Source organism: Chrysochloris asiatica, unplaced genomic scaffold (assembly GCF_000296735.1).
Source record: "Chrysochloris asiatica unplaced genomic scaffold, ChrAsi1.0 scaffold00179, whole genome shotgun sequence".
NCBI lineage: Eukaryota > Metazoa > Chordata > Mammalia > Afrosoricida > Chrysochloridae > Chrysochloris > Chrysochloris asiatica.
This window is the reverse complement of record NW_006408697.1, coordinates 4,141,568-4,156,001: the sequence shown is the minus strand read 5'-3', so window position 1 is coordinate 4,156,001 and position 14,434 is coordinate 4,141,568. Positions and strand designations below refer to the sequence as shown.

Sequence of the window (14,434 nt, the reverse complement as noted above, 5' to 3'; positions counted from 1 at the left end):
ACTTTTGAATCTGCCGGGCTCAGCAGCCCAGAGCCAACAACTTGGGCAAGACCAAACAACAGGACCAGGTGGGGGAGCAAATAGACCCACTGGGAGAAAAATGTCACGGGAACCTTGGAGCAAAGGTGGACAATACACTTTGTCGGTTTTGCTTTGTTCTTTTTTTTTTTTTTTTTTTTTGGTATCTGGTCATTAACTTTCTGCACACCTCCATCTTGGTGACTAGAGGGGTGCCTGAGTGAGTGGACACCCCCCACCTTCACCAGTGGAGGGTTCTTCCATCACCCATGTGCACAGATCCTCTGAGCATTTAGAGGCACTTGCCTTTCTTGCTACCTGAGTGCCTGGGAGTCGGTTCCAGCTCATAATGATCCTGCACAGGATTTCCAAGGTTGTGAATCTTTGTGGTAGCTACGGGCCTAGTCTTTCTCTTGCGGAGCAGCTGGTGGTTTCGAACTGCCTGCCTTGGCGGCCCAATTCATAACTACTACACTACAAACAGGCAGCTTGGCCAGCCCTGAACTATCTATTAATAGGGAAAAGACCAGAACAGTGTGAGGAGAGGGAGAGGGTTTTTTTTAAAAAAAGGGGGGAATGAAAATAAAATCCTGAGGTATAGCATAACAACAAACAGTGGCATCTTGAAATTTATCAGACAGCCTGGAAGGCAAGAAGCTGAAAGAGGACATTAAAGTCATACTCATATTAGGTTACAGATTTTCTTTTCTTTTTTCTTCTTTCTTCTGTTTCTCCTCTCTATTTCTCACGATTATAGACTACAATATCCAATCTGTCTTTTTTATTCTTGGGTGTTTGTTTTTTTCTTTCTTTTCTTTTTTCCCTTACTTTTTTGCTGTGTCTGTTTTTCTTTTTCTTTTTTTCTTTAGTTCTATAGTGTTTTTGTTTTGTTCCCCCTTTTAACTCGAGGGGGCTCTTTCTCTCCCTATCCTACCCAAGAATAGACAGCAATTGCTGCCATATAGTTAAGATACAATTACATGCTATAAAGCCCCATAATCCAGGCAAGAACCAATACCAACTGCCATACACCAGGGAGGAAGACAACACCTGCAAAAGTTACTCTGAGGTAAGCAATAAGAAGAGTGAAAAGGGAAGCCCACCTCCTAATCACGTCTACCTGGAGGCAATCAGAAAGCATAAAAAATACCAAAACACACCTTCAATTAAGTATTACGGTCACAGATAAACTCTAAACATGTCCAAAAAGCAAAAACAGATGACTATATCAGCATACGTCCAGAAACAAGATTAAATGCCTGATACAAATGATCTAGAGGTAGACTTAGACTCCTTTCTGGAAGGAGGGAAGGCTTTGGAAATGCCTGAGAAGGAATTCAGAAAAATGATTATAAAATGTTTCAAAACACTTTACAATGGAGTTGAGAAAAATAAGGAAGAAGTCAGGAAAGTGCTACAGGAACAATCAAATAAGATAGATACAGCATTGGAAACAATTCAAAACCTGCAGAAAGACATCCAAACAATTAATAACAGAATATCAGAAATAGACAATACTCTGAAAGGGCAAAGGAGAAGAACAGAAGAGATGGAAGGCAGAACCAGTGAGCTGGAAGACAAATCCCTCAGTATCACTAATAGAGAAAAGCAAACAGAAAAAAAGTTTAAAAGAATCTGAAGAAGGTCTAAGATTCATGTTGGACAACATGAAGAGGAATAACTTAAGAATTATTGGCATTTCAGAACAGGAAGAATCACACAAGTCTACAGAAGAGATAGTTGAGGAGCTTCTGGAAGAAAAAAATTTAACATCCTGAACAGTGAAAAGATAAACATTCAAGAAGCTCAACGAACCACAGGAAGGCCAGACCCCAAAAGAAAATTACTGAGACATATCATAATCAAGCTCTTCAAAATCAAAGATAAGGAGAGAATCCTGAAAGCACCTAGGGAAAAGAGAAGCGTTACATACAAAGGCAAGCAAGTCATATTAAGCTCAGATCTCTCAGCAGAAACTATGCAAGCAAGAAGGCAATGGGGAGACATATATAAAACTCTGAAAGAAAAGAACTATCAACCAAGAATCCTTTATACAGCAAAGCTATCAATCAAATATGACAGTGTAATCAAAACTTCCAGATAAGCAGAAGCTAAGAGATTTTGCCAAAGCCAACCCTGAACTACAAAACATCCTAAAGGGAGTTCTGTGGACTGAGAACCAACAAGAATAGACAACAACCGGAGACTGACAAGTGGCAGCACCTCCCAGAACTCAATCTGCAGAAGGAAGAGTCAAGAACAGAACAAAACTATAAGAACAAACTCAGAGAACCTGGGAGGTCAGTCAATGATCAAAACAATTATAATGTAAAAGAAGGCAAACACATAGGAACAGAGATCCAAATGGTGAGAAGGTCAGGGAGATTACAGGATAAAATAGACTGCACTGAATGGAGGGAAAAGTTAATGGATTATAAGGTAACCTCAAAGAAAATTAACACTTCACAACATACCAAGAAAATGAAAATCCAAGAAGACATGGAAACATTAAAATTATGAGGAAACTCAAAAGAAAGAACACAAAAACCATGAACTCAGCACAGGAAGACCTGCAGAACAAAGAATGCAGCAACACCACACACACACACACACACACACACACACACACACATAATGGTAGCAATTAATCCATACCTATCGATAATTAGACTGAATGTAAATGGATTTAAATGCACCTGTTAAGAGATGGAGGGTAGCAGAATGGATAAGAAAACAAGATCCTTCAATATGCTGTGTACAAAAGACACATCTCACACACAGAGACAAAAACAGATTCAAAGTCAAAGGACGGAAAAAAATATACCAAGCTGATTGCAATAAAAAACTAACAGGAGTGGCAGTACTAATCTCTGATAAAATAAACTTCAAGGCCCAAACTAGCAAAACAGGTAAAGATGGACATGATTAAATGGACAATTGAACAAGATGATATAACCGTAATAAATATCTGTGCTTCCAATGAAAGAGCTCCAAAATATATAAAACAAACTCTAATAGATTTGAAGAAAGAAATAGACGAAGCTACAAAAATAGTGGGCAATTTAAATACACCGCATTCAAAAATGGATAGAAAAACCAGAAAGAAACTTGATAAAGACACAGAAGAACTAAAAAACACAATCAGTCAACTGGACCTCATAGATGTGTACAAAGCATTCACCCCAACAACAGCACAATACACATTCTTTTCCACTGCACATGGAACATTCTCCAGAATAGACCATGTGCTAGGCCACAAAACAAACCTCCATAAATTTACAAATATCAAAATACTACAAAGCATCTTCTCAGACCACCATGCTATTAAATTAGACATCAACAATAGGAAGACCTAGGAAATCAAGTCAAATACATGGAAACTGATGAAAAGCGACTGGGTAGTAGAAGAAATAAAACGTGCACTCACAAAGTTCCTAGAAACAAACGAGAATGAAAATACAACATTCCAAAATCTTTGGGACATGGCGAAAGCAGTGTTAACAGGAAAATTTATTGCAATAAATGCACACAACAAAAAAGAAAAAAGAACCATAATTAACACATTAACACAGCATCTACAACAATTTAAAACAGACCAACAGAGGGAACCTACAGCCAACAAAAGAAAAGAAATAATAAAGATTAGAGCAGAAATAAATGAGATAGAAAATAGAAAAATTCTAGAAAGAATCAACAGGACAAGAAGCTGGTTCTTTGAAAAGATTAACAAAATTGACAGACCACTGGCAAGCCTAACAAAAGAAAAGAAGGAGAATACACAAATAACACGCATTAGAAACCACACAGGAGAGGTCACAACGGAACCAAAGGAAATCAAAAGGATAATAACAGAATACTATGAAAAGCTGTACTCCAACAAACATGAAAACTTATAAGAGATGGATACATTTTTAGAAAAACGCAACCTATCTAAAATCACACAAGGAACTCTGGTAGCATAGTGGTTATAAATCGGGCTGTGAACGAAACTACCAGCTGTTCTGCAGGAGAAAGATGAGGCATTCTGGGCCCATAAAACCTGGAAACCCTAGACAGGGTGGCTATGAGTTGGAACAGACTCCACAGCACACAGCCACCACCACCACCACCTAAACTTACAAAGTGAAGTAGAAAACTTGAACAGACCCTGAACAATAGAATAAATTGATCAGGTCATCAAAAAACTCCCAACCAAAAGAAGTCCAGGTTCAGTTGGCTTCACTGGTGAGTTCTACCAAACATTCAGAGAAGAGTTGCCACCGATTCTACTCAAATTATTCCAGAATATAGAGGAGAATGGGAAACTTCCTAATACATTTTATGAAGCAGCATAACCCTCATACCAAAACCAGGGAAGGACATCACTAAGAAAGAAAATCATAGACCAATATCCCTCATGAACACAGATGCAAAAATTCTCAACAAAATCCTAGCCAACATAATCCAGCAGCACATCAAAAAGATAATACAACTGAACACAGAACTCATTGGCAATACCATTAATATTACATGCAAGTCAATTTTTGCTAAAGATAATTCAAAAAAGGCGGCAACTGCACATTGATAGGGAACTTCTAGAGGTTCAAGTTGGAGTCAGATGATGATGTAGAAGGAAGGATATCATTGCTGACATTAGGTGGATCTTGGATAAGAGTAGAGAATGCCAGAAAGATGTTTACCTGTGCTATACACACTACACAAAGCTTTCAACTCTGTAGATCATGACAAACTTTGGAAAACATTGCAAGGAATGACTATTCAGGAACACATTATTGTACTCATGAGGAACCAATACATAGACCTAGAACCAGTTGTTTTAACAGAACAAGAGATCAATGAATGGTTTAAAATCAGGAAACGTGTAGGCCAGGGTTGTATTTTTCACCATACTTATTCAATCTGTATGCTGAGCAAACAATCTGAGAAGGTGGAGGATATAAAGAAAAACATAACCTCAAGATTGGAGGAAGGATCATTAACAACCTACCATATGTAGTTGATACAACCTTCACAAGTTAAAGAAAAGAGGACATAAAATACTTACTGATCAAGATCAAAGAACACCTCCTTCAGTATGGGGTGCACATTCATGTGAAGAAAACAAAGATCCTCACCATTGAACCAATAAATAAATCAAAATAAGTGGAGAAAAATTTGAATTTGCCAAAACTTCATTTTTCTCAGATCCGTCATCAACATTTATGGAAAGAGCAGTCAAGACATTCAATGATATATTGCATTAGGCAAATCTGCCACACAAAACCTCTTTAAAGTTGGCAAGAGCAGAAATAACAACTTGAGTACTAAGGCGTGCCTGACCCAAGCCATGGTGTTTTCAATACCCTCATATGCATGGGAAAGCTGGACAAAGAATAAGGAAGACAATAGAAGAATCAATGCATTTGAGTTATGGTGTTGGAGGAGAATATTAAAAGTGCCATGGACTACAAAAAGCATAAAAAAATATGTCTTGGTAGAAGGAAAGCCAGAGTGTTCCTTGGAAACCACGATGGCCAGACTTTGTCTGTCATACTTTAAGCATATTATCAGCAGAAATCATGCTTATAAAAGTGGAGGGTCGGGTAAAAGAAGACCCCCAATGAGATGGATTGGCACAGTAGTATCAAAAATGGGCTCAAGCTAGCACAGACTGTGAGGTTAATGCAGGACTGTGCAGGGTTTCCTTCTGTTGTAATGTGAGTCGGTAACAACTCAACGACACCTAACAACAACAACAACGTATCTACCTATCCATCCATATATTGTTCTATGTCTCTATGTATCAGAACCAATTAGAATGCAGTAACAACAGCATATATCTATAGATTGTTAAATATCATTTGTCAAACACTGGGAGTGCTTGCCTTATTTGAAAATGCTTACATAAAATATACTTTAAAAATTGTTTGATATACATCCACTAAAAACCAATTTGGTGGGTATAGCAATAAAAAAAAAGATAACATCATGATCAAGTATGATTCACATCAGGGATACACAGATGGTTCAACATTAGAAGAACAATTAACATAATCCACCAGAGAAATAAGAAAAAAGAAAAGAACCATATGATCATATCGATTGGTGTAGAAAAGGCATTTGACAAACTCCAACATCCATTCCTGATAAAAACCCTTGACGAAGTGGGAATTAAAAGGAACTACCTTAACATAATTAAAAGCATATATACAAAACCAACAGCCTACATTACTCAGTGGAGAGAACTGAAAGCCTTCCCTCTGTGAGCAGGAACCAGACAAGGATGCCCTTTGTCACCATTCCTATTCAATATTGTGCTGGAAGTCTTAGCAAGAGCTATACGGCAAGACAGGGAAATTAAAGGCATCCACATTGGCAAAGAGGAAGTAAAACTCTCTCTATTTGCAGATGATATGATCCTCTACGTAGAAAACCCCAAAGACTCAGTAAAAATCATGGGAAGATTCAGCAAAGTGGCAGGATATAAGATCAATATACAAAAATCAGTTGGATTCCTCTATAACAATAATGACATGCTGAAAAGGACATTACAGTAGCAATATAGTGGCCGCCCCAGGGATGAAATATCTGGGAATATATGTAAATAGAGAGACAAAGGACCTATAAAACAAAAAAAAAACCCAAAAAACTACACAACACTACTACAAGAAACCAAAAGAGACCTTCAAAAATGGAAGAATGCAACATGCTCGTGGATTGGAAGACTTAACATTGTGAAAATGTCAATACTACCCAAAGCAATTTACACATATAATGCAATCCCTATCCAGATTCCAACAATATTCTTCAAAGAGATGGAAAAAACAACTACAAACTTTATATGGAAAGGAAAGAGACCCAGGATAAGCAAAGCACTGCTTAAGAAGAATAAGGATGGAAACCTCTCACTCTCCAATTTCAAAATTTATTACACGCTACAGTGGTCAAAACTGCTTGGTACTGGTACAATGAAAGATACATAGATCAATGGAACAGAATTGAGAATCCAGAAATTAACCCATTCACATACAGCCAACTGATTTTTGGCAAAGTGTCTAAATATATCACATGGGGAGGTGATAGTCTCTTCAAAAATGGTGTTCAAAGAACTGGAAAGCGATATGCAAAAACTGAAACAAAACCTTTACCTCACACCTTATAAAAAAACCAACTCAGCATAGATTAAAGACCTAAATGTGAATCCCAAAATTATGAGGGCCATCAAAGAAAAAAAATAGGGACAAATGTGAGGGCTCTAATTCATGAAATACACAGGTTACCAAACATTTTGAAAACTACACAAACAAAAGATGACAAAATAGATGATTGGGACATATTAAAAATTAAAAACTTATGTGCATCAAAAGACTTCACCAAGAGAGTAAAAAGGGAACCCACAGAATGAGAAAAAATATTTTGCAGTAACACATCAGATAAGGGACTGATTTCTAAAATATATAGGAAACTACAACATCTCTTCAAGAAAAAGACAAACAATCAATCCAATTGAAAAATGGGCACAGGACATGAACAGACACTTCACCAAGGAGGAGATCCGGGCCTGCCAACAAACATATAATAAAATGTTCACTATCACTAGCCATTGTTGTTGTTGTTGTTAAGTGCCATCGAGTCGGGTCCGACCCATAGGGACCCTGTACAGGGTTTCCGAGGGTGTAAATCTTTACGGGAGTAGAAAGCCTCATCTTTTTCCCGCGGAGCAGCTGGTAGTTTCAAACCGCTGACCTTAAGGTTCGCAGCCCGATTCGTAACCACTACGCTACCAGAGCTCCTAGCCATTAGAGAGATGCAAATCAAAACAACAATGAGATATCATCTCACATCAGCAATAACAGCAAAGATCCAAAAAGTAGAGGGCAATAAATGCTGACGAGGATGCAGAGAGACTGGGATGCTCCCACATTGCTGGTGAGATTGCAAAATGGTCCAACCTCTCTGGAAAGCAATATGGCACTTCCTCAGAAGGCTGGAAATAGAAATGCCTTTTGATCCAGCAATTCCTCTACTTGGTATTTACCCACAAGAAATATGAGCCATAACACAAGTAGATATATGCACACCAATTTACAACAGCAAAAAGATTAAGACAGCCAAAGTGCCCATCAACTGAAGAATGGATAAACAAACTGTGGTACATACACACAATGGAATATTAGGCTACCTTGAAGAATAACAAGGAAGCTGTAAGCTATCACATAACATGGATGAACCTTGAGGACATTATGCTGAGTGAAATCAGTCAGTCACAAAAAGAGAAATACTGCATAGGACCAGTAACGTAAAAGAATAAGAAAAAGAGCCCATACTAATGCGGGAGTGGGGGTACAGGGGGCGATTCTTTGCTGGTTACCGGGATGTGGGGATGGGGTGAGGGGAGGGAGAGGAAGGTGGAGCATAGGGTAGGGAATAGACATAGGATAGTTTGGGTGCTGGGGAGGGGGGGCAATCCATAAGAGGGAGGATGGAAATGGAAGAACAAGGCGGACTGGAAAACAATTAGACAGGTTTGCATGGGCTTAGCGGGACAGAGGTAAATAATGATGCATGCACAACCTTGGAACAACAGAGCTCTGGGATACAGGGATTGTGACATGGTTGGAATGGGCAAAAGCAATGTTAAGATGCTTGGTTGTCTTTTGAATCTTGGTTTCCCTTGCATACCATTATAAAATAGACACTAGATGAGGTTTTCTGCTCCCGTAAAGATTTACAGTCTCGGAAACCCTGTACAGGGTCGCTATGAGTCGGAACCGACTCTACGGCACACAACAACAACAACAACAAGAGGAGAGAAAAGAACAGCCAGAAATATCACCATAGAAAGCTTGTAAGTCCATCTTCTGCCTAGAACTGATTGGAATACCTAAATGGGGCTACAAAGTGCCCAGTGAAGGAGGCTTCCTGCGGAGCCTTTGCATTGCATAAGACCATAGGTGAAATCCTGAACCCCATCCAGAATCTTCTGAGGTGGGAAATTCCCACTTGAAAACATAAGCAGACCACTCTGGAGCAGCTAGAAGAACAGAAGATACTTCTTGAAAGACCAACAGGAAAAATACGAAACAATAACGGCAGTCTGACAGATTACTATTAAGAACAAACAAGTTGCTCACCCAGGAGACATCAAGGCAAGTGGTTGGGTCCCCTCAGGGCAAACCCCCTGCTAAGACTAAGACTCAGTGGGAATAGATGAGCAGACGTGCGCTCAGATGTGAGTCACTGATAAGGGGATGTGAGGAAAAAACAGCAATGAAGCTGCAAGTTAAGCCCTACAACATTCAATAGACTCCTGTGAACCCAGGTGGAGACCTGGTTGGCCAGCAGTATAGAAAGACCTAGGGACTCCTGGGCCCAGAGTCAGTGACATAGCAACAGAGGACTAGAGTGGAGAGTGAAGCATCCAGCTGAAAAGAAGAGAGGGCATATGCATAAGAACACCCACACTTGCAGATAATACCCACTTGATCTGGCTTCAATGACTGGATGATTATAGCTCAACTAGAAGAAAGAAGAGAGTAAAAAGGGTAATCTGATACAATTTAATGAACTTGACCTACACCTATGGATGCAGTAGCTCAAAAGAGGGAACAAATCTTTATAGCAAAGATCATTTCCACCCCCATCGGTATATAGGATAGAAGGGATGGGCAACTTGGACATTAGCTACCAAAAATGGGGGGCTAAAAAGGCAAGACAAAGGAGCTCTGGTAGCATAGTGGTTATGAATTGGGCTGCGAACCGCAAGGTCAGCAGTTCGAAACTACTAGCTGCTCCACGGGAAAAAGATGAGGCTTTCTGCTCCCGTAAAGATTTACAGTCTCAGAAACCCTGTTCAGGGTCGCTATGGGTCGGAACTGACTCAACGGCACTTAGCAACAACAACAAAGGCAAGAAGTGAATGGCTTACAAGCTTTCCAGAGGGAACCTAGATTTAGAGGACACGGAGGAAGGTAGAATCTCCACTGAGTAGTATGCAATCTGTCTGGGTGGGGCTGATGAAAGGAGATGAGGATAGGTCCCTTGTGATACAATAATGAATAATTGTTATCAGGACTGACTGCGAGGGTTGGAAATGTAATGGTGGACGTTTTGTAGCAAAAGGAAGGGAGTGATTCACTTTGCAGTCCAGGAGCTGATGTCCTATCAAGGAACCATCAAGGGAGAAGAGTGGAGTGCAGGACCCTGTCCAGAGAAGCAGTGACACCAGGGGTAGAGATAGATGACGTGGAGAGATAGAGCAGCTGGGGACTCTAGATCCAAAGAGGGAGAGGGGCTGTGTGCTGATGAGTGGGAGGTAGGCTTGCAGGTATACCCTTGGTTGGCTGAAGATGCATAGAGGGGATTGTAACCATGGCAATGAAACAATATACATTAGGATGAATGTAAAGCTAATGTTTTCCCATGTAAACTATCACATAATTCACAATAAAACATTAAAAAAAAAAACTTTACAGGTTGTATGATTAAATAACATTCCTATTATAAAATTATAGATATGTAGAACCAATTATAGGGGTTGCCAAAGGTTCACAAAGGGGTGGGGGCAGGTGATAAGTGTGTTTGCCTATGAGTGGGCATCAGACAGGACTCCTTGAGGTGACAGAAATGTTTTGTATCTGGACTGCACCAAAGTCCACAGTGATATTGTAGTGTAGTTACCACTGAGGAGTAGTGGATAAAGGGGACACAGAATCTGCATTAGTTCTTAACAACGACACGTGAATCTACAGTTATCCCCAAATAAAAGTCTGATTGAAAAAATAAAGTGCATCTGTCAAAGTGTTTCAAACTCAGCATATAATACATTACAAAGTGGAGTCCTGGTTTGGCACTGTGGGTTCATGCACTGGACTGCAAGGTCAGTTTGAGCCACAAGGTCAGTGGTTCCAGCTCACCAGCTGCTCCTTGGAAAAGCTATACAGGATTGCTATAGGTTGGAACAGATTTGATTGCACTTAAGAACAACAACAACAGTTTCAAATAAGAAATTCCTTTAATGGTTTGGATGTTAAGAAATGAAAATTCTGTTTCTAAATTTGAAACCTCATCAACTCATCCTTAAATGATTACACCTCTAACGCAAGAAGAAGGGCTTTATTCTGTAGTCCTACCTTGATAAACGATCCTGTTAACTGCTAAGACAAGGAGCCTCTGCAGTCGCTGGGCCAGCTCCGTTTCCGTTGCCCGGATAGGGTTCTCTTGACTCATCCTCCGCTGCATCAACATGTGAAGCTCGTCACTTGCCACTGAACGCATTTTTACCAGAAGAGACTCAGTTTGAACAAGGGAGAATTTTCGAGGACCTTCAACTATATAAATTAAAACATCAAATACCACCATTAATAATGAAGGAGTCCACAATGTCACCAAGGGAACTATATTTGCTGCAATTTTTGATTTTAAAACCACCAAAAGATGCTTATTTAACACAAAATTAACTTATACAAAGAAAAGAAAGTGATTAAGAGACAGTGATGCTTTTCCCTCTTTGAAGTGCAACAAGTTACTTCTGAGTCCTAAAGTAGACTATTGACGCTAGCTTAGCGTGATAGATTTCATTTGGAAAAGTTTGAGTTTTTGGCAAAACTCAAAGTATTAAATAGGCTTAAATAGTTCAGAAGATCTTACTGTTTCACTTCATTGCTTCTAAAATCATTGACATATTTTTTAAGCACTCACATTTTAGTGAGAACATTTGATAATTACTACTGTCGTATTTTATGAAGTCATTTAGCCAACTAAAAATCAATCCTATGAAAGTGAAGAGATCACAAAGATGAATGTAATTTCAGTGATTTGTTAATGAAATGATTTGGGGCATGTGCACCAGTTAGAATTCAGTCCTACAGGTGCACTTCCTGTGAAATGCTTTCTCATATTGAATCGGTAAGAGGGCATTACTGTATCGTTAGTGCACCTGTTCCAGGAGGTAATTCACAAGTACTGGATCCAGAAGAAAAGTGGGGGGATGAATCTTGATTTAACTGACTGAAGGAGAAGGGAATAGCAAGTTGACCATTGGAACCAAAATGACGTCTTGGTAAATGAGGAATAATGGAACCCTTCAGTGGAATTGGACCTTTGTTTTAAATTATAAAAACATGTATCAGTTTCCTTAAATGGCTTCTATAAAAAATTATTTACATATAATGAAAATTTTGATAACAGGTCTTAATAATACAAATCTTAAGTATTTTAATAGCAGTTTAGCATGTCCAATATTTTAGTTAATCAATACCTTTTAGCAGTTAATATATTTTGGTGGGTAGAGTCACATTTGAGGCTAAAAAGCAGCAGATAAAAAAAAAAACAAATCCACACACCTAGATATAATCAAGGACAACACTGTCAGGCTATGGCCTCAGTTTAAGCAGAGTCGTCATAACGTCAGCATCTCTGACAGCTTTTATGTTGGATAATCATAAACAATCACAAAGCAACCACTTAGCACATAAAGTGGTATTCTGTAACCGGATTCACAGAGACACAATTTTAAAAAGGTAAGTACTGAAAGCAGGAAGAAGTGATAGGAGAGACTGGCTCAGTGTTGGGTTCCAGAAGCTCTGAGAGAGCAAAAGTGGGTACGTGTTGGGGAGCACACACAAGGCGCTGCTGGTTCCCTTTGCAGGGGTCCCTCATTCTAGGCCTCGTATACCTTCAAAATGAAGCAGTAAGACAGTGGGACTTGTAAGGGATTTTAAATCATGCTTGAAATTTGTAGGATTCTGTAAGCCTCATATGGTTTACAGAAATTTACTTAGATAGGGTGAAAAACATAAACCAGGTATAAGTAACAGGCTAGTGTGAAAAGAAAGGGAGCATGGAAAGATGCAAAGTCCTTGAGCAGTTTTAAAATGACAAACAGCAAAAAACCTGGAGCTATGCAGGACTCTCCGGATCAAGGTCATAAAAATATTAGCATCCAAAGAAAGAAAAGGCAGATTTCAAAAAATCATAGATCAAATTGTTGTTGTTAAGTACCATTAAGTTGGTTCCGACTCATAGTGACCCTGCACAGGGTTTCGGAGGCTGTAATTTTTATGGGAGCAGAAAGCCTCATCTTTCTCCCGTGGAATAGCTGGTAGTTTCAAACTGCTGACTTTGATGTTAGCAGCCCGATTCGTAACCACTACACTACCAGAGTTCCTAACAGATTAAATAGAAAATAACAAAGTAGCTATTGTGTTAGCTAAGGCACAAATTGATCAGAAATGAAACTAGGGATCTAGCTTTGGAAGCAGGCCAGGAACAGGTGTTTGAATATCAATAAGAAATAGCAGGATTTTGTGAAACTGGTGTTGTTAGTGGTGGTTATGTGCCATGGAGCTGCTTTCAACTCATAGTAACCCCGCACAGGGTTCTGAGGCTGTAAATCTTTACAGGAGGAGAAAAGTCTCATCTTTCTCCTGAGGAACAGCTGGTAGTTTTGAACTGCTGACCTTGAGGTTGTAACCAATACACTAACAGCACTCCATTAGTAAAGGAATATTTTCATTCCATTTAACCATCAGAGTCTATATGAAATTCAGAAAATTTGGACCAAAAGTCATCTTTTGACACACAGGAAGCTGAGCATTACTGCCAGGCTTGGCACAGAACTAAAGAGAGGGAAAATTGGGAGGACAGCTGAGGAGGGAAGTCTGTGTATTTAGATATTAAATAAAGAAGAGTATAGGGAAGAAATAAATTGGATTATATGGACTAGTTTAGAAGTTCTCTTCAGCATAAGTTTTAATTTAGCATAATTTAAACTCATATAGTACTGCAGGATAAGAACTTCAGAGTTAACCACAAAGTTGGTGGTTCAAACTCACTAGCTGCTCTGGAAATCCTATACAGGGTCACTGTGAGTTGGAACTGAATCAATGGCACTTAACAAGAACAATTGGAAAGAAATCCATATTTAATTTTTTTTCTCATTTAAAAATTTGGCATAACACTCAATAAAATGAAGTACCTTAACACAGAAGAGAGATTTGGATTTTTAAGATTTTAAGGCCATTTATAGTTGTTGTTAAGTGCCATCGAGTCGGTTCCAACTCATAGCAGCCCTTTATAGAGCTTCTGAGGAGAGGCTGGTGGATTTGAACTGTGGACCTGGTGGTTAGCAAGCAGTCCAGCATCACACAAGGACTCTTTTAAGGCCATAAGTTGACTAAATGTCAATTTACCAACTGCTCTACGTTTAGAGTTATTTAAGAAGCACACACACACACACACACACACACATAGTAAATATATGTGCATAATACATTTTGTTCTGGTTGTTAGGTGCCATCGAGTCGGTACCGACTCATAGTGACCTTATGCACAGCAAAACGAAACACTGCCCGATCCTGGGCCAACCTCACTACTGTTGCCATGCTTGAGTCCATCGATGCTGCCACTTGGCCAATCCATCTCATTGGGGGTCTTC

The 14,434-nt window shown here is 39.2% G+C and overlaps 1 protein-coding gene across 1 annotated transcript in view; it reads right to left on the bottom strand.

Moving 5' to 3' along the window:
* The window catches only part of LYST (lysosomal trafficking regulator), a 222,988-nt gene that overhangs the window by 106,314 nt on the left and 102,240 nt on the right, over nt 1-14,434 (bottom strand). The window contains exon 27 of the mRNA XM_006872009.1: nt 11,130-11,321. Coding sequence (XP_006872071.1) covers nt 11,130-11,321 — 192 coding nt within the window. The remainder of the gene's footprint in view (nt 1-11,129; nt 11,322-14,434) is intronic.